General features: G+C 38.6%; 1 protein-coding gene across 2 annotated transcripts in view; it reads left to right on the forward strand.

Moving 5' to 3' along the window:
- Window positions 1–20,394, forward strand: part of NDFIP2 (Nedd4 family interacting protein 2) — a 51,610-nt gene that overhangs the window by 18,297 nt on the left and 12,919 nt on the right. For both annotated transcript variants that reach the window (XM_042867236.1, XM_042867237.1), the window contains exons 2-4: window positions 2,697–2,853; window positions 3,823–3,950; window positions 10,762–10,849. In XM_042867236.1, coding sequence (XP_042723170.1) covers window positions 2,697–2,853; window positions 3,823–3,950; window positions 10,762–10,849 — 373 coding nt within the window. The remainder of the gene's footprint in view (window positions 1–2,696; window positions 2,854–3,822; window positions 3,951–10,761; window positions 10,850–20,394) is intronic.

The following is a 20,394-nucleotide window of genomic DNA, read 5'->3' on the forward strand; positions in this document are numbered from 1 at the left end:
ATATGTATTTAATTTCAACAGTACATTATAGGTATTATAGGAATCTTACTTAAAAATATATTCTGTCTATGGCATACAGTTGTTGCATTACAACGAACTTGATCCACTACAGAATGTCTGACAGATCTGTAGAGTAGATTACAGGATAAATTGAAATGTTTAGTCCCTGTTTATGAGTCATACAAAATAAAGACCAGAACTATGCCCTTTCTGTGCACTACAGGTCATAACAGGACTCTTTTGAATAGAGCCTTTAGTATGGAGTTCCTCTGCTTATTAGTTAATCTTTCTGTTGCAACAGAATGCATTGTTAATGCTGTCTATGAAGGAAAGAAATATTAGTTGCATATTCTCCCACTATAATGTTGCCTCTGTCATTTGTAAGTGCTTCTGAATCTCAAATTTGGAAAAAAGTAGCTTCCAAGAAATAAGGCGGAAGAGATAAAATTAGTTTTTTCCTGGTGAAGGCAAAATGAGTACTGAGCAGTGCTGTGCTCCTTGCCCAGTGGGTGTTGTGGATCTTTGTGCATCTGTAGTATGGTCAGAGGGCAAGCTGTGCATTGACGGGGAGGGAAATAAAATACCAGAACACTTACTGAAATGGAGGGCGAGAGGAGAGGAGGAATGAACATAACCATCAGAAGCCTATTACCCAGGTTTTTTTGCTTGCCCTTTTTTTTTTTTTTTTTGCTTGCTTGTCTGTACACCAGTAACACGTATCCCAAATACCTTTTGATATTTCATGTACCAGGTGTTAACACAAAAGGGTAGTAATTTTCTTTGTCTCATTACTAATTTAATTACAACTTTATTTTAAAGTGATTTTGTTGGCTGTATCTGTTTCAGCACTGGATTTTTCTTGTGAATGATTGTACTTAATTCAGAACCATGTTTCTATTTCTATTTTTTTCCTGACCTGTTTTATCTTTTTTAGAATCAAGTGTTTTGTCTTCTCACGTGCTTTCTGTATCCCTAAATATATTAGGTTATTTTGAAACGGTTTTCTTTTCTCTGACCTTAACTACTATGAATAGCTTTGCATATTTCTCAGTTTACTGCTTTTTCTGGATCGCTGATTAGATGTTAAATGACCTAATTGCTCAGTACCCAAAAACGTGCAATAACCTCTATCAGTTCTTTTGAAAGTGACCTTTCTTTATTAGTCTGTGCTTGTGAATAGTGTGCGTATGTGTGTATGTACTTATGCATATGCTGATGTATGTGGATACTTACATAAGCTTGCTTATGCTTGCATAGCTTAAGCTTGTACTTCATGTCTAGGTAAAGCCTTTCCTATTTAAGTTGTTATTCTCAGAGTACAGTTTTTGAGGGAGTTCATGGAAGAAGGCTATAACAAATAACTATCCCTTTTGACTTTTGACACGTTTGGAGAGAGTATTTGTAGCAGAAGTCAAATGAAAATTGCAAGAAACTACTTCATTAAATTCTTCTGAAGTATTTTTTTATTTCCTTTGAACTATCTTTTTAATTTACGTGCCTTTTGTAGAATGTCGTATTTGCTTCTAATTTCTGTTATCACTAGTCTAGAAAGAATAGCACAGAATTTATAACCTCCAGAACTTTGATGAACTGTTGATATAAAGAAATTATTGGTAAGAGTGTGGCACTACTTAGCAAAGCTTTTTGAGCGCTCTTCTGAAAGTAATCTTTTCCAATAATTTGATTGCACTTTATTTAATGGAAAAATGACCCATACTCTTAATAATAATTATTATTATTATTTTTGCTAGGACAACTATATTCTGTAAGATGTTTTTTAGTTCCTGAAAACAGAACCTCTTCAGTCTTAGATCTCTTCAGTGTGTTCATCTGACTTGAGTTTTAAATATGGGTGCTTCAGTAGTAGTTCTCTAGGCATTGTGGTGTTCATGCTAGCATGAACACTAGTATATACTAATACTTATTTTGTTCCAAGTGTGTACTACTCATAATATTCTAAATGGTATAAATTTAGCTAAAAATCAGACATTCTGTCTTAAAGAAAATATCTGTAAGTTGATGGATCTGAATTTGATGGTTTTAATTACTGTTCTTGCTTATTCGAATTCTCATTTCGCCATAAGCTTAACTGTATAGATCCTTTTTTAGCTATATTTAAAGAAGCAAAAGTCCAAGCAAGTTAAAGTTCTATAGGAGAAGGATTCTTTCCAGAGTGTAGAAAATGCGGAATGTTTTAGAATTTGGATGAAGTTATTTGATGAAATACAAGAACAGAAAGGTCACACTTATGCAAGTAGTGTTATTTTTACTGTAGCAATGGAGAAGCAATCAAAAAATAGCGTTGCTCACTTTTTGTATTTTAAAATGGAGTAAAATATTCTTACGAACAAATGTAAGAAAAAATAAACTTTAAACTACTTTCTATCTTCCTAATATTTTAAGCATTCACTTTCCTATAGAGATAACATTAAAAATGCAATTTTCTAAAATTATGTGAACATCACATTGAGCAGAAGTTACCCGTTTCTGGAAGAAGGGAAAATAAAGAGTCATTTAAGGCTGCTTTTGACTGTTTGCTTAAGAAGTATTTCACTGGGTTCCTTAGTGATCGCAGGCTGCGTTTGTAAATAATTTTTGGCTTTGTTGAAGAGTGTTTTTCTTTCTTGATGATAGGTCTGCAAGTTCAAAGTTATCAGGCAATTATCTCCATGACTCTTGTGTGTTTTTCTTTTAAGCTTCACAATGAGGATGACCCTCCTGAATCTTCAGTGGCTGAGCAGCCTTCTACTTCTACAGAGACGACACAGACTCCTCAGACAGCAGCCTTATCTGAAGCAGATACCTCCCCACCACCTTACTGTAGCATAGGCGTAGAAGCAGCTGCAACCTCAGGTATTTTTCTTACATACAACAGCTTGTCAGAGAGGCGTGTGTATGAATCAGCACTTGATCAACCTGGTACGTGCTGCAGTATTTTTTCTGCGCACGCAATTGCAGCAAGAAGTGAGGCTTTCATGCACAGCCCTTTGTTAAATTTGTTCAGAAGAAGCATGCTTCTAAATTATGCTGATTGTTCCAAATTACTTGACTAAAGGGTTGTTCATTAATTAGTGTAATGGTTAGCTTTTATTTAAGTCTGTGTGTAGTTCAGTTCTACATTTAATCTATGTACTTCACTGCTCATTATGAGACCTCATTAGCAATTTTTATTACTCTTTTAACTGCCACCTCCACCCTTCCCTGAAAGCCAAAGGATGTGCCATGTGTGGTGGAAAATACTGCCGTGAAAAGATGGGTTTTGCTTTAAATGCTCTTGAAAAAAATTAGAATGAAAAATGTAGAGCTTTTTATTCACTACTCCATTTCTGATGAGGTTGTGACTTTCCTTTAGGGTATAGGAGGCTTAACAGCAGACAACATCAAAGTCCTTGTTTAAGCATAGTTGCCTAAATTTGCATTTCACATTCACCAAGTAAATGTTTCAGAATTACTCTGACCTAGGTCTTTCATGTTGATTAAACAATTTTTTTTAGTATATTTCTTCGCATGTCTCTTGTATGATAAAATGACTTGATTGGAATACCTGAACATATAACTAGGCTCATGAATTCTTTTTCTAACTTGTTTGATCCTTGTTGCATCAAGATTAAAAAGCAATTAAAATAACCATTAACTTGTTCACTTTAATTCTATAAAAATACATTTTTTTTCTCAAAAATTCTAAGAAATTGAGCTACAAATTTGAATTTCAGCCTCTTGAAAGAATGCACTTTAAAGTTCAGTAGTTTGTGCTCTTAAATCTTATTTTTTTTTATATCTTTCTAGTTTAAAAATGCATAATGACCTCTTTATTTTGAACAGAAACACACAATGAATTTTATCCTGTACCACCTCCATACAGTGTAGCTACCTCTCTTCCTACTTACGATGAAGCAGAGAAGGCCAAAGCTGCAGCAATGGCAGCTGCTGCAGCAGAAGTTACCCAACGTGTAAGTAAAGCAGTTCTTTGTTTCAACTTTATAGAACTTGTAAAACTAATCTAATGATTTATAATAATAAGGACCATCTCATGGCCTACTCACTAAAAATAATGATGGGCAGGTGATTTTAATTTTTTATACATTCATTTTTTTATAGGTAGTGTAAGTTACTACTAGAGAAGTTGTACAGTGTTTGCACTCTTGAGGCTTAGTAGGTGGTTAAATATTTCTGAAAAACCATCCATTGCCCTGTTTTGATAGTTTATTCAGTATCTTGTCATATTTTAATTAAATATCCACTGATAATGTCAATTTCTAGAACTAGTGCTGATATTGAGTGTTTCATATGCTTAAAAAAAAAAAATTAGTAAAGTAAGCAGAACTTCGGAAAAGAATGAAATTCTCACTGTCTGGAAGAGCTGAAACACCAAACAGTAGATCTTTGTAAAAGATAAGTCCTTGCTATTTGTTTCTTGAAGAACTTAAATACTGGAAGGCCATGACAAGTTGGAAGAAATGTTCCAAGTACTTAAAGAAAAAAGTCACATATTACAAGTATGGTAAACTGTAAATTAATAGGTATGCTTTCAGTACATAGAGTTTTGTAAGAATTAATGTCATAATGAATGCAGTCTTCAAAATAAAAGCAGAAGCAAAACAAACAAAAAAACTGAAAAACAAACAAAATCCCTCACAATTCACATTTCCAATTATTAAGTTAGTTTTATAAACAGTCAATGACATTATTTTTTTTCTTTGAAATTCTGCTTTTTATTTATTTATTTTTTTTTTGGTAGGATTGATTGTAATATGCCATAATTAAATTGGGCTTTCAGAGCTTTCTCTATAGATCTACACCTTGAGTTTAAGGTGATTGAGTTTGAGATGCATTTAAAATCTTCCTAACTGGGTTGTACATGTCAAGTGCAGCATGTTTTTGAATGGAATACTTCAGCTTGTGCAGCTGGAATTGGTTTCTTCCTTGATTGCCATGCAGTAATCACAGTGCACAGCAATTAGAGGTAGACGCAGCTATAGTTAAAATAGGTCTATGTGACATCACCATTGGAGGTGTTACACAAGTCTGTTTTACTAAATGTAGCTGTGAATGCAAAATATTCGCATGGTTTCTTGCCAATCTCCTGCTAGGAGGCAATGATTTTGTAACCTTTTAACAGAAGCATGGATTATATCTAGTCTGTTAGTGCTTGCAACTTAAGTAGAAGTAAGGCTGAAGCTTTGGTCTGAATGTAGCCCTTGATTTCAGTCAGTGAACTTCAAATTTATTTGAGATGTTAGCAACTGAAACATTAATTTTATGGGTACTGTTACCAGTCTTACAATACTTCTGATGGGGCATGTGCAACTCTTGCAATACTCTTTTTGCTTCTAACTTTGCATATCTGGGACCATATGAAGCGGAAGCTTTAGACATAGATGCAATTGTCTCTGACCTGGATTTAAATGAGGGTGGGAGGGAAGCCTGAAGCTGAGGTATAGCCTACTTAAGAATGGATCTAAGTAAAACTGGTTTTCTTCTTGTGTTTTTAAGCCTTTTATTTTGAAGTGCTCTAATTGTCACATATTTAGATCTTTTTTTTTCTGTTGGAAACATCTTTTACCCTGCCTCAGAAAATCTGACAGCTTTGGCCAACATAAGTTACTGAAAAATGAGTTTCCACACTTGATATATAGAGCTTTAGAACTACTAAATTTGTGGAGAGAGTCTCCCATGAACAAGTTCAGATTGCTCTGAAGGAAATGGGGCTGCAGATGTGTTGTCTCCAGAGAATGTTTGCAGATGTCCTGTATCAGAACAGGATTATCAAACAAAAAAAGATAGGTCATGCAACTGCCCTTAAATACTTTCAGTACTGAAACTGTGAGTTTCTGGAGTGCCATGGATAGTTTTATTATTCTTGGCCTTTGATCAGTAGGGAAGAGAAAAGCAATTTGACTCAATCACAAGGATGTCAGCAGTAGGTAGAACAAAGCAGGACAAAGATCTTGAGACTCTGAAGCTTACATGTTGTGGGAAGAGAAGTCTAGATCTGGCTTTGCTAACAAAATGAACACCGGCAGGATGAGAGAGGATGAGTCTGAGTTGAAATGAGAAAAAACAAGGTTGAATGTAAGTCCAAATGTGTAAAAAGTACAGAGTGGGCTTAAGGAGAAGTGAGAAGGAACAGAATAAACTGAGGTTAGGAGGTTTGTGTTGCTTTGTGAGCAGACACTTGGAGCTGAGGAAGGGAAATAACTCTATTTGGAAATTATGCAATGTGCGAATAGTAAAAAATCAAATGCATTAGTAAAACTTAGTCGAACAGTCAGGAACAAATTGTCAAGACAGGAAAACAGGTAAAATGGAGGCAAGGGGCAGGAATCTAGATTTCAGAGATAGGATTGTAAGATGTGGTGATGAATTAATAAATGAACTTTTGCATAAAATCTGACAGTATATGTTGTTTTCCAAAGCACACAGAAGAACTTGGGAAATAAGTGCTGATGCTTAATGAAATTCATAAAAATTTCACCTACTCAGGAAAAATCAGTAGGAACATACCATCATTCCCCAAAAGCAGAAACTTGCTAAATGATTTGTAGATTAAGTCAGTACTGTTAATATCAGAAACTTTCTCAGTTTACCTAAAAGTGTTAAGTCCTGCTGACTGCTAAGGTTCTCAAGTTTGATGGTGGTTTCTGATCATTTCGCTTCTTTTCCTTATTTTCCTTTAAGTGCACGCAGAAGCTATATTAATGAAACAATATTAAGGCTATGGAAAATGTCACATAATGGTTAGGGTGATGATTTGCCATCCTAAGGGGAAAGATATTAAATATATTGATTCTGAGCTCTGAGTGCTTGCAGAAGAACAATTAAGTCAATTGAACTTTGCACTAGTGGTCTGTAATTAGTTATTGCTTTTACTTTGAGATTACAGTCAGTGGCATCTGCATGCAATGTTTAAGTTACTTATTACATGCTTTGAAAAACATGCACAAAAAATATTGCTTTTCGATTTCTAATTTTCAGGTTTATGGAATCAGTGCTCTTAAGATAGTGAACTGTGCTAAGAGCTGTGCTTGTAACTTCTTGCTTGTTGAATGAGGATATTTTGCAGCTTCGCAATAACACAAACAGTTCAAAATGTTAGATGAGCTTATGTTACCTTGAGCAATACATGAAGCTGATAATCCCTTCATGATATACTCTAAAATGTACAGCAAAGAAGGCTACAAGCCTATTAATTTTCCAGAAGAGAGGAAAACTGCATAAAAAAATGTTTAATGAACTAGATTTCATACTTTTTTCCTGAATGAGATAGGGATGTTATGGGGGGGAATAGATTGTGTAAACATTCATTTCTTTCATATGCTCCTAGTTATGTGCTCAACATATCAAAGAAATTGTAGGAATCCTTTGTCATCACTTGTGATAGCAGTAATTATATATATATATAAACTGACTTTTCATGTTTGCCTTTTTTTATTCTCGATGTCAGTTTTCAAAGGTTAGTTTAAACATGCAAACATACTGCTCACAGGTAAATGACTTGTATGTTGCAATGCATTGCTTTTATTTCATGCTCTTTAGTTGCGTTTGTCTTATGTTTTTCTGTTTTTACATGCTTAGCACGCCCAGTTTAGGGAGTCTAGGAGTCTGTTTGATGAAATATTCCACAGTCGTCCCGAGGTATGGTATTAGTTCTCTCTAGTTTAGACTCTACTTGTGAATTTACCTACCGGCATACAAATGCTCCTGGGTTTCATCATGCCCTTTTTTCCCCTCTCGTCATTAAGTTTTCCTTTTTGTTTTGTATGCTGAAAATACAATTTATGTGTTTTTCCAAGTTATTTAATCATTTTTTCTTCTTAGTTTTTCTCTGTAAGCCTTCTGCATTGGGAACAGTTTTTTATCAGTTCAGTTATCCAGCAGGTTCCTGAAAACTCCAATTCCTTCCTTGATTCAAGATGGCTGTCTCACTGTATGCCATGCCAGGTTTCAGTTAAAAAGATGTTACAAAGTCGTTGGGGGTTGGTGTAAACAAACAAGCAGCCTTCTCTTCCATAAATAGCTACAGAGAGCACTGTGGTTCCGGAGGAGCAAATAGATTTGACTTAATTAGATGCTGTGTACCTTTTGATGTTCTTCAGCTTATAGATTTAGCTTATAGAAATTCCTCTGTGTGATATATCATTAATCTTGATAATATATTTTGCTGTTTAACCATTTTCCTTGCCACAGGAATATTAAATTTTCTGTTTATACAAATTTCAGCATGTCCAGCAATCAAAATGAATTTATCCATGATCGTTAATAGAACTATTTTGTCAAAAATCAATGAAAGATATTGAAGAAAGGATTTTTTTTTTTTTTTTTTAGCAATTTGTGTGCATATTTATGTGTGTGTGTGTGTACATATATATATAGCACTAGGATATCAGTGACATTCACATTAAGAATATAAACATAAGCATAACGTTATTCTTATCGAGTAAAATATCAGTATCTAATAGAAGTATTATTATGAAACTATTGAGTTTCTAATCATCACTTGAGAGGACAGTCATTTTGGGTTGTCCCTTTTCATTTCCAAAAATTGGAACCAAACAGGTGGCAAGCAATTGTACTCTGAAGAAAGTGATAGTTTTGACACTAAGTATAATGAGAACACTGGTTTATGAAGGGCAGCCTATATTTGTGAGGCTTGAGCATAGGACAGTTAATGTATTCAGTCTCTGGGACCAGTGATAAAACCAAGTACTATGTGAATAGATATGTGCTGAATATGGTTTAAAGGTAGAACACTATTTCATTGAAGATTCTGATCACTTTAAAAGGCTGGTTCTTGAAGACAGTAAATAGAACATAGCCCACTGTGATTCCATATTGGCATGGAGTACGATGAATAAGTTGCTCATAGTTAGTGCAAGTGCCTGTTTTCATGTCCCTAGACCATATACTGATGCATGTTTCTTCCATATACAAGCCTTAGTAATGTGTGTATAGATGAATATGTTAAACTTTTTACTGTAACTAAGCAAGATCATTTCACGAAGGGTAAGACTGAGTTGGTGAACGGATTTGTAAAAGCCAGTGTGAGATGGAGCAGCTAGCAAACAACTTAAGGGGAAAAAATGGGGTTTTACAGACCTTAGGAAATTAAAATCAAAAGCTTTTGTTGCTAAAACTTGGAAAAAAGCTTCTGAGGCATATGTATTTTAAATATAAGCATTTCAAATGTAACCTTTTGTTTAATGTGTTTTCAGTCTTTCCCTTTCTTTCCCGTCAGTCTTGCAGCTGCAGCAGTCATGCTAAATAAACTAATGCTTTCATAGCTGCATAAGGTGACCACTTACAGACATTTGAAATTACCTGGAGCTGAGTTATACTCTCATAAGGTTGCTGTTCAACTCTGTGATTTAATTGCAATTGTCCTTACGAACAATAGTGTGTTAATATTTTTTTGAGATACAAAGACCTGATAAATGAACTGAAATGGAAGATAGCAACTGGAACTTCATGACCATGTTAATAAAGGTTAATAGTGGCTGTCTGGAGTTGGTACAATTTGTTCTAGCAAACTTAACTGGAATCACTACACTGTGGTAGATTTTTTTGCACTGTTCACAAAAGTGTATATGACAATTGCATGACAGATCATTGTGATTTTTAATTATCTTTTACTTATGAATAGATGTATGTATAGAGATACATGCAAAGTAACCACTGATACAGTGAGTGGGATAGTATGTTAAAATCATAATCACAAGAAGTACATTATTTCATTAGTAATTGTTTCCTCTGGGTAGAACAGCTAAATCTCATTTTAAGCTCAATTTATTTTTCATTATTTTTAATATGATATTTCTTACTTCAATTCTAAGTCATTATGACCAGTTGTTGAAAAAGTGGAGGAAAAGTAAATAGAGGTTACTCATGTTTCTGCCCAGACTGCATTGCTACTGTTACTGACAGCCGTTATTTAACTTATTACTCTGCTTTGTTTTGCTGTTGTTCATTTGACATAATGTTTAGCTGTTTTCTACAGTTTTCATTAGACTCTTTAAAAATCTGTTGCAATGGAAACTTAGGTTTCCTAGCCCACACAGCTGTACATGAATTAGATCTTCCAAGTGCTGTTGAAGATATTGAGAAACAGTACAGGCCTATACTTTCAGTGTGTTAAGATTTAGTATTTTGACATGACCAGATAAATTTCTGCACTGTTTTGACTGTCATCCATTTACTTCAGTTTAACTTAGGTATTTTCTGAGTTCAGATGTTTAAACAATTTTAATGTGCTCACGCCCTCTAGTGTCTCTACATGTTTGTAGGATAATCTATAAATGGATTAGTGCTGTGCTTTTGCATCAGCATTTTTAAGAGTCTAACCTTATTCTAAATCCTTTTTCTTTAACTCAAAGCATTCAAAGATTATTCTGTTAGAGAAAAAAATAAAACACACAAACTTTTGGAAAAAAAATATTAGTAACAACTTGGCTGCCTATTAAAATAAATATAATAAGAGAGGATTTTTATTGGTTTAGATTGTCAAAGTAGTTACTGGAAACAATTTGTAGTTAAGATGTATAGACAATATCTTCTACAGAAACTGTTCAGTTAAATCCGTGCTCTGTCAACATAAGTAACATAAGCCTTGTTTACAAATATTTTTCTTTCAAGTTCCTTGATGTGGACATGTTACAGAAATGTCAGTTCTTTTCTAGATTTAGAAACATGATTAATACTGTAATCCTACAGTTAGTTATTCTAAAATAAACTTTTCACTAAATTATCACTAACCTGTAAATCCAGGAAGAAGAGTATCCACCACGGGATGATTTCAGTGATGCAGATCAGCTTAGAGTGGGCAATGATGGCATCTTCATGTTGGCATTTTTCAGTAAGTTATCTTGTATCCCAGACCTATAGAGGTATCTCTTAATCGTACCTTATTTCTATGGAATATAAAAAGTAACTGTGATAAAACTGCGTTAATGTACTGTATTTATTTTTTTTTACCTGTATGCAGATATAAGTACATCCTGTTTTAGATGTAGCCAGTGTTTCACTTTTTTTCCTGTGACACCTTTTGCATATTAGGGGACAAAAATAATCACTGTTCTGAGGTACATAAAGACTGTACTGTTTTACTATAAGTTGGGTAGTTCTGTCGTCTTCCAGTTGGACAACCAGCTCTAAAGGCTGAATCACAGAGACCTGGCAACCAACTTTAAGGTAGAAGAAATTTGAGAAAGAGTGTGCTGTATAAAAGTTGCCTGTATTAGTAGAGTGAATTAAGTAGCTGCGTGTGGCCTCTTGGAACAATTGCAGCTATGCTTAACTTCAGATTGAACTACCTGCTAGTGCATAAATATGTAGAGTTTTCAGACAGTCTCTGGTTACAGCCAGCACTACTTGACCAGTTATTCAGGCACTGTCTCTGTATGCTGTGCATTCTTTGCCTTGTACTTTACCTACTGTGTTGAGTAAATTTAGATTTAGCCACTGGAAGTTAATTGCAGAAGAAAGTTGGTTGCTTCAGTTTCACTAATTACATGATTATTTCTAATTTTAAGGCTATTTCCCCATTCTGAAATGAATGAGTTTTTGGCAACCTGTGTAAAAGTTTGGGGCGGGGGATGCAGCCATTCTTCCTAGCAGTCATCAGGATGAAAGCTGATCATTCATTAAAATCCTCTTCATACCTTTCAACCTAAATTTCATTTTAGTTCATGTCCCTTTTATGTCTATCTTAGTTACCTATTTCACGACTGGAGATGCAGGTTATAGAACTTCAAAATTTGTTCGTGCTCATATATAATGCACAGCGTGGGGATTGTGTCTTCGAAGGAGAATAATTGGTCTATCTCACATAGCAAATATACAGATATTTGTTTGGTGACAAAGTGACTTTTGTATCCTAATCGGTTTCTGTAATTGGACCATAGAAAGGGTCCAATTTTGAGGGGTGAAGGGATATCTTCAATTTCTTTTTCCCTTTCTTCACCTGCCCTGTGTTCTGTAACCATTTGTATTTAACCTGTTTAGGTTCTGTGTATTGTATGAACTTGCTCTTGCTTTCAAGTCCTGATTCAGGCCTTCATTAGCACTGTGATTGGAAGTCAAGTGGATGAATTGATGGCTCCAAAATGTTTTAAGTCTATTATATCTTTAGTGAAAGCACATTAGTTTGCACCTAGGAGTGTGGTAGTTAAAATCACGCTGTGCAGAAGCTGCACTAGAAGCAAATAATTTTGACTATTATATGTGGTATTTACTTATGAGAATTTACGTAGTTTATTTGGTATTTATGTTCATTATATGAGGAGTTAACAACTCACTGAATACATAGATCTCATTTTCAGTGTGGGTTTTTTGGGGGGGGAGTGGGGAATTGAAGAATTAGATGAAAAAGGAACTAAATAACTCAGAGGGAATAGATCTCAAACAGTGTGTGGGATGTATTCCTCTTCTTTTAAGGACCATAAATTTGATGTATGACATGCCATGGTTTTATGATTTTTGGTTATTGATGTTCCACCGTAAACTCAGGGGTACAGGTGTTAAAATTTCCAGAACAGCTCTATTTTTGGTTTTTTTTTTTTCCTACATGGGTTATGTTTAAATCCTGTAAGCAGAGGTGGCAGATCAGTGAGAACCTGAAATAAGTTTCCTCATGTAGTTAAAATGCAGGAAAACAGTATCAGGAACTGTGTTACAGTGAGAGGATCACAGAAAGAACAACTTGTTCTTGATGAGCTCACTCAGATTCTTTCTGTGACTGCTACATACAGCGCTTGTATGAAGATCTTGGGAGATGGTTCCTTTAATTTTAAGCGTAAAACAGAAATTAGCTGTTGTTACTTCATTTTATTCAATGAAGCATAATCAAATGCATATTTTTTGTTCTTTTTTTAATGTTCCTGCCTGATGATTGACATCTACTAGTGATGTGTAGCTACCATCTAGTGGTAGTTGCAGAACCTGCAAAAATATTTGTCTTCAGGCCATCTAGTGGTCAGATATTTCTTTTGTGGCAGCTTGGTATGCAAAAGTTAAAAACCTCTTTGTCATCTAAGTTGAAAAATACTGTTGTGTTTTGCTAAACGAAAGAAAAGGAGACAATATAGTCTAAGTCTTTTACATCAACATGTTGCTTTGTTTTCAAAATGACTTAAGGTTTTGTGTATTTTTTATTTTTTTTTTTAATTTAGCACTTGTTTCAGAAACGTAGGGGGAAAAATTTGGAAACCAACCTATTTTATCTTTAAGGAATAAAATCATATGGTTTAAGAAACTTTTGGAGCTTGTGATTATGGTGGTGAGCAAAAAATGTGCTCTCTAGTGATCAGGGCTGGATTTCTATCAGTTTCTGTCATAGAATGGTTTAAGTTGGAGGGGACCTTAAAGATCATCTATATCCAACCTCCCTGCCACGGGCAGAGTTGCCATCCACTAGATCAAGTTGCCCAGGATCCAATCCAACCTGGCCCTTTATCACCTCCAAAGATCCATCCATAACTTCTCTGGGCAACCTGTTCCAGCACCTTACCACCCTCTGAGAAGAATAAATCTTCCTGATATCCAACTTAAATCTCCCCTGTTTTAATTTAAAGCCATTCCTTGTCTTATGATCACCAGAATATAGAAAGTCAGCCTCCCTAGTGCTTGTAAGTAAGTACTGGGAGAGTATGATGAGGTCTTGCTGGAGTCTTCTCTTCTCCAAGCTGAACAAGCTCAACTCCCTCAACCTTTGTTCGTGGGAGAGAGACTCCAGCCCTTTAATAATCTTTGTGGCCCTCTGCTGGACCCACTTCAACAGCTCCGCTCTCATTCTCTACTGGGGGCCCCAGGCTCGAACACAGTACTCCAGATGGAGAGACTCACAAGGTCAGAGTAGAGGGGGACAATCACCTCCCTCTCTGTGCTGGTTGTCCCTCTCTTGATGCAGTGCAGGGTACTGTTGGCCTTCTGAGCTGCAAGACCACACTGCTGGTTCCTGTTCATCTTTTTTGTCCATCAGAGCCTCCCAAGTCCTTCTCCGCAGGTGTCCTTGAACCCTAGGAAAAAAAAAATATGAATTAGAGCCCATAGATGAGTTGATGAAGAAAGGAAAGAAAAGAAGAAAGATCATAGAATCATAGAATCACAAGGTTGGAAACTACCTATAAGATCATCTAGTCCAACCGTCTTCTCAATACCATTGCTGCCACAAGCTACGAAATCATATCTTGCAGCTCCTCATCCAAACACCTCTTAACCAATGCCAGGGACGGTGACTCCACCACCTCCCTGGACAGGCCATTCCAGTGCCTGACCACTCTCTGAAAGAAAAAGTTTTTCTTCATGTCTAACCTAAACCTCTTCTGATACAACTTGCAGCCGTTTCTCCGTGTCCTGCTCGTTGCCTGGGAGAAGAGGCCAAACTCCTCTTAACCTCCCTTCAGGAAGTTGTAGAGTGCAATGAGGTCTCCTCTGAGCCTCTCTTCTCCAGGAGAAACAATCCCAGCTCCCTCAGCTGCTCCTCATAAGACTTGTGCTCCAGACCCCTCACCAGTTTCATTGCCTTTCTCTGGACATGCTCCAGGGCATCAATGTCCTTCCTATAGTGAGGGGCTAAAACTGAACACAGTACTCAATGTGTGGCCTCACCAGTGCTGAGTAGAGGGGGGATGATTATCTCCCTCCTCCTGCTGGCCACACTGTTTCTAATGCAGGCCAGGATGCTGTTGGCCCTCTTGGCCACCTCTCATGTTCAGCCAAGCATCAACCAACACTCCCAGGTCCTTCTCTTCTTCACACTTATCCAGCCACTCATCCCCAAGCCTATAATGCTGCATGGGGCTGTTGTGGCCAAAGTGCAGGACCTGACAGTTAGCCTTGTTGAACCTCAGCCCAGAGATCCAGCTTATCCAGATCCCTCTGAAGGGCCTCCCTACCCTTAGGCAGATCAACTCAACCTCCCAGCTTGATGTCATCTGCAAACTTACTAAGGTGAGGGTGCACTCAATCCCGTCATCTAGGTCATCAATAAGGATATTAAACAAGATGGGCCCCAGTACTGACCCGTGGGGGGCACTGCTTGAAACGGGTCACCAGCTGGACTTGATTCCATTAACCACTACCCATTGGGCACAGTCCTCTAGCCAGTTCCTTACCCAAAGGAGTGTATACCTGTCCAGACCACGGGCAGCCAGTTTCTGCAGAAGAAGCCTGTGAGAGACCGTGTCAAAGGCTTTGCTGAAGTCTAGGTAGATTATATCAATAGCCCTTCCCTCATCTACCAGTCTGGTCACCCAGTCATAGAAGGAGATGAGGTTGGTCAGGCACGACCTGCCTTTCACAAACCCATGCTGGCAGGGCCTGATCCCCTGGACACCATGCATGTGCCATGCAATCTCACCCAAAATGATTTGCTCCATTACTTTCACTGGTACTGAGGTCAGGCTGACAGGCCTGTAGTTCCCTGGATCCTCCTTACAGCCCTTCTTGAAGATAGGAGTCGCATCAGCAAGTCTCCAATCCTCTGGGATCTCTTCCGTTAATCAGAAGCACTGATAGGTGGCCGAGAGTGGCTTGGCAATCACCCCTGCCAGCTCCCTCAGCACCTGAGGGTGCAGCCCATCCTGTCCTGTGGACTTGTGACAGTCCAGATGGAGGAGAGGAGCTCTCTGACTGCCTCCACCTGAATCGCTGGGGGTATATTCTGAGCAGCATCCCAGACTTTCAGATCAGGGTGCAGAATGCCTAGAGGATAACTGGTCTGGCTACTAAAGGCAGATGTAAAGAAGACATTGAGGACCTCATCCCTCTCCTTGTCCTCAGTGGCCACATTCCCTGCTGCATCAAGTATAGGATGAAAACTATCTTTGGTTCTTCTTTTGCCGTTGATATATATTTGTAAAAGGAATTTTTATTCTCTTTTACTGCAGTGGCCAATCTGAGTTCAGGTTGGGCTCTCACCTTCCTAACTTTCTCCCTGCATACCTTAGCTACTTCTTTGTAATCTCCCCAAGCAGTCTGTCCCTTCTTCCAGAGGATGTAGACTCTCTTTTTCTCCTGGAGTCTCAACAGTAGTTCCCAGCTCATCCACACCAGTCATCTACCTGTACGGCTCGCCTTACAGCACTCAGGGACAGCCTGTTCTTGTGCCTTTAAGATTTCCGTCTTGAGGAGCGTCCAGGCTTCCTGGGCCCCTTTACCCTTGAGAAGCGACTCCCAAGGGAAGCGCCCTGAACAGATCAAAGTCCGCCCTCTGGAAGTTCAAGAAGGTAGTTTTGCTGGTCACTCTTTTGACATCTCCAAGAATAGAGAATTCTACAATTCCATGGTCGCTCTGCCCAAGATGGTCCCCAACCTTCACTTCTCCCACCAGTCCTTCTCTGTTAGCAAAGGCCAGGTCTAGCAGGGCACCACCCCTGGTAGGCTCTCCTGTCAGTTGCATAAGGAAGCTATCTTTCACGCAGTCTAGAAACCTCCTGGATTGCTTCCTCTGTGCTGTGTTATATTTCCAACATATATCAGGAAAGTTGAAGTCTCCCATGAGAACAAGCGCTGGCGATCACGTGACTTCCGCAAGCTGCTCATAGAACACCTCATCCATCTCTTCATCCTGATTAGGCGGTCTATAACAGACCCCCAACAAGATGTCACCCTTACAGGCCTTCCCCCTGATCCTTACCCATAGACATTCAACTCTGTCATTCCCAACCCTGAGCTCTTCAATATCAAAACAGTCTTTAATATAAAGGGCCACACCACCACCTCATCTATCCCTTCTGAAGAGCTTGTAGCCATCTATCACAGCACTCCAGTCATGGGAGTGGTCCCACCATGTTTTGGTAATAGCAACAAGGTCATAATTAGCCTGACTCACAATCGCTTCCAACTCTTCCTGCTTGTTGCTCGTGCTGCGTGCATTGGTATGCATGCACTTCAGTCAAGTAGACCGCCTCACCCTCAGCTTAAGCATCATTCCCCTAGGTTCATCTCTTGTGAGGCATGTTTTGTCCCCTTCCCCCTTCGTAGCTAGTTTAAAGCTCTTTCAATAAGCCCTGCTAGCTCCTGCGCTAGTATTCATTGCCCCCTTTGAGATAGGTGGGTTCCACGGACAGACAATAGGCCAGGGGCTGAGTAAACTTCCCCATGATCAAAGAACCCCAAATTTCTTGCTCGACGCCAGCCTCCAAGCCAATTATTCATTGCTCATGCTTTCCAGTCCCACTCAGTGTCCCTTACTGGCCCAGAAGATATAGGGCAGAAGATCACTTGAGCTCCTGATTGTTGAACTAAACGCCTTAAACCCCTGAAATCTTTTCTCATAGTTTGTAGGCTTGTCTGAGCAATTTCATCACTGCCCACCTGAACTACAAGTAATGGAAAGTAGTCAGATGACCTAACTAGCTTAGTGAGTTTCTTCATAATGTCCCTGACCCGAACCCCGGGAAGGCAGCACTTCCTGATAGCCCAGGTCAGGTCTGCATATGGGGCCCTCCGTTCTTCTGAGAAGGGAGTCACCCACTGCGCCCACCCTTCTTTCTTTCTTGTCGGAGGCAGTCTCAAGGTATGGGGGTGACCGCCTCGCCCTAGGCTTTCTCCTAGGCAGATCCTCCATCACCTCTTCACTCACCTCCCCTTCAACTTCCAGCAACTGGAACCTGTTGCTTAGAGGGAGCTGGGGAACTGGGCTAGGCAGATGGGGGAGTCCTGTGACACCGAGGTGGGACTCTCTTCCAACCTTCCTCATCAGTCAGGTCTATTCAACTGTGACAGGGCAGGGGGTCCACCACCTTTCTGGGGGTATTTTCCCAGAGCCTTTCCCTCTGGTAAGCCAGCGAGTCACTCTACCGATCTCCCGCTCACACTCCCTGATGGCCCTAAGTCTCTGCACCTCATCTTTAAGTTCCACCTAACTAAGTAGCTCATCCACCTGCTCACACCTCACACAGGTGGAGTCCCTGCTACTCTCCCTAGGCAACAGGCTCAGGCACTCCCTGCAGCCATAGACCTGAACAGTGACATTTCTCCGTCTGGGTTGCCATGGTCTTCTTAGGACAAGCCTGCTGTGTAGTGGAGACCGTGTTTCGGCCTGTGGTCGCAGGGACTGCCAAGAAAAGCTGGTCTCTTGAGCAAGGAGGGTCCAAAGTTTACAATTCTCACCACTAGACCCACCTCCCACACGCACAGATGTAGCACCCTATGGGAAATGAAGGCTGTGCTCACTTACTGAACCTCCCCTTTCTCAGTGAGCAGAAACAATGGTTTCTCACCTGATGTGTTTTGTGTAATGGAAGCTATGTAAAGGTTATTATCAGGTGTGAAGGTTAAGGATGGGTGTTTAAACTGTGCTGCTTATGTGCCAGCTCTACCCCTGGTGCCTCAGGAGCCCACCCATAAGCTGCCAGCTCCTAGCACAAGCGTGGTGCTGATGCTAGCCTCAAAAAAGCCTTAAAAAGAGATTTTTGGTTGGCCTTTTTACTCCAGATCCGTTGCCAATGCAGACTTACCTGCTTAGAAGCTAGTCTCCGTGGCAAATGGATCAAACAGCTGAATTTCAAGTTCTTATCTTGATGACATGTGATTTGTATTTGAATAATTTCTGGGCAATTTAAACACGTCTACAACTCAACATCAGAGAAGTCTCAATACAGAGAAATTTAAATTTTGTTCCAGGTGCTATGTTGGAACAATTAATAACTATTCCTTCATAAGCTAATGTTCAATTTTTAAAGCTAGTAAATGCTTCAGTCAATAAACTGCACACAAGCTAGGAAATCTACCTGTGGAGGTTGCAAGCAGGCATGAATTGAGAGGTATTGTAAAGATTAGGTTGGCTTAGCCACCAACAAAAAAAGTCTATAACAAATTCATTGTACAGACAACTCAGGGAATAAAGAAAATAGTTGTGTATGACTGCATTTTGTATATGTAGTTGCCATTATAATCTCATTACAGACTTAAGCTGTGGGTTAAATTTGGAACCAACATATATCTTCAGACCAGTTTTATATTTAGTATCATGGAAAAGATGCTAGTAAACTTAAGATGAGTAATTAATATGAAGGTGTAGAAAGCTAAGGTGAAAAGATCAGCAAGTGGAGTGAAAGAACGTGAGGAGGAAGAAATAGATATGTTCTACTATGCTTGTTGCTATTGTTGGATTTTTTAATGTAATAAGATTAGAAATGGAAAAACTACGTTTTCTGCATTGACTGTAAATTGTGGGAATAAAATATGTGTCAGTATTGGCATTGGTCCTGTAACATGTTAATCAGCCACAGAGACAGTGGGATCACGGGCACCCTCAGCACATTCACAGGTAGTACTAAGCTGAGTGGTGCAGTTGATAGAACGTAAGAGATGCCATTCAGAGAGACCTGGACAAACTTGAGAAGTGGGCCAACGTGAACCTAATGAGGATCAACAAGGTCAAGTGCAAGATGTTGCACTTGGATTGGAGTAAAGTAATCCCAGGTATGTACTGGAAGAAGAATTCATTGTGAGCTGACCTGTGGAGAAGGACTTGGGAGGGGGGATGGGAGGGCCTGATCAATGAATAGCCTGGACGTGAAGCTGCACTCTGTTCTTGCAGCTCTGAAGGCCAACAGAAAACACAGAAATTTTAACCTATCGCAGTTTTTGGAAAGCAGCTTCTTACCTGTTGCTCAGTATGAGTTTTGTTGTCACGAAATAACTCTAATGGCTGATTTTTTTTAAATGTAATTTGAAATATATTCATATATGCTTACTCTTCTTGTTGTCACTTCAAGAGTGTTTTAAAAATAAAAACCTAAACATTTAACAGTCCTACTTGTTGTGTGTTGTTAGAGTAGTAAAAAGAGAGACTGAAGTTATGGCTTCAGTGTAGACAGCAAAAGTTTAATTTAAATATCTTAAATTTATTAAAGAGAAGAGGACAGTAGCTGAGAGTTAGGCTAAGACATGAATATGATCTTTGGAATGGGAAACAGTTCTTGTTGCATAATGCAGAGGGTTGCATTTGTTGCAGCAAGAAGTTTGCACAATTTAGTGATTTCTGAGCTGTAGACAGAGATGCTTTGTTTTGCCAGTCTCTCTCTGACTTTGAAATAAGTAGAAACGTATGCAGAAGGCAAATCTCACTACTTAGTTCATGCATCCTAATAAAACTAAACTTGCGTAATTTACAGCTTCTAGACAGTCTATGGTTTTTCTTTCCCATTTTTGTTATCTGATGCTAACTTGGTGGAACAACACACTGAGTAAAGCAAAGGGAATAAAGTTTGAGCAATACTGGAAAACGTTGATGCCTTGTCTTTCAGGAGTTGTGCAAATAACTCAGTGTTAAATATCTTCCTGATACTCAGTGACTGAGGATCTTATTTTGAATTTTTTGCTTAGGATAATTTGAAAAGAAAATACAGTGGTGTTTAAAAATTTGACTCTAAGAACTTAATTCCCTTAGTA

This window comes from Lagopus leucura, unplaced genomic scaffold (genome assembly GCF_019238085.1).
Source record: "Lagopus leucura isolate 7727_CA_CO unplaced genomic scaffold, USGS_WTPT01 Super-Scaffold_100001, whole genome shotgun sequence".
NCBI lineage: Eukaryota > Metazoa > Chordata > Aves > Galliformes > Phasianidae > Lagopus > Lagopus leucura.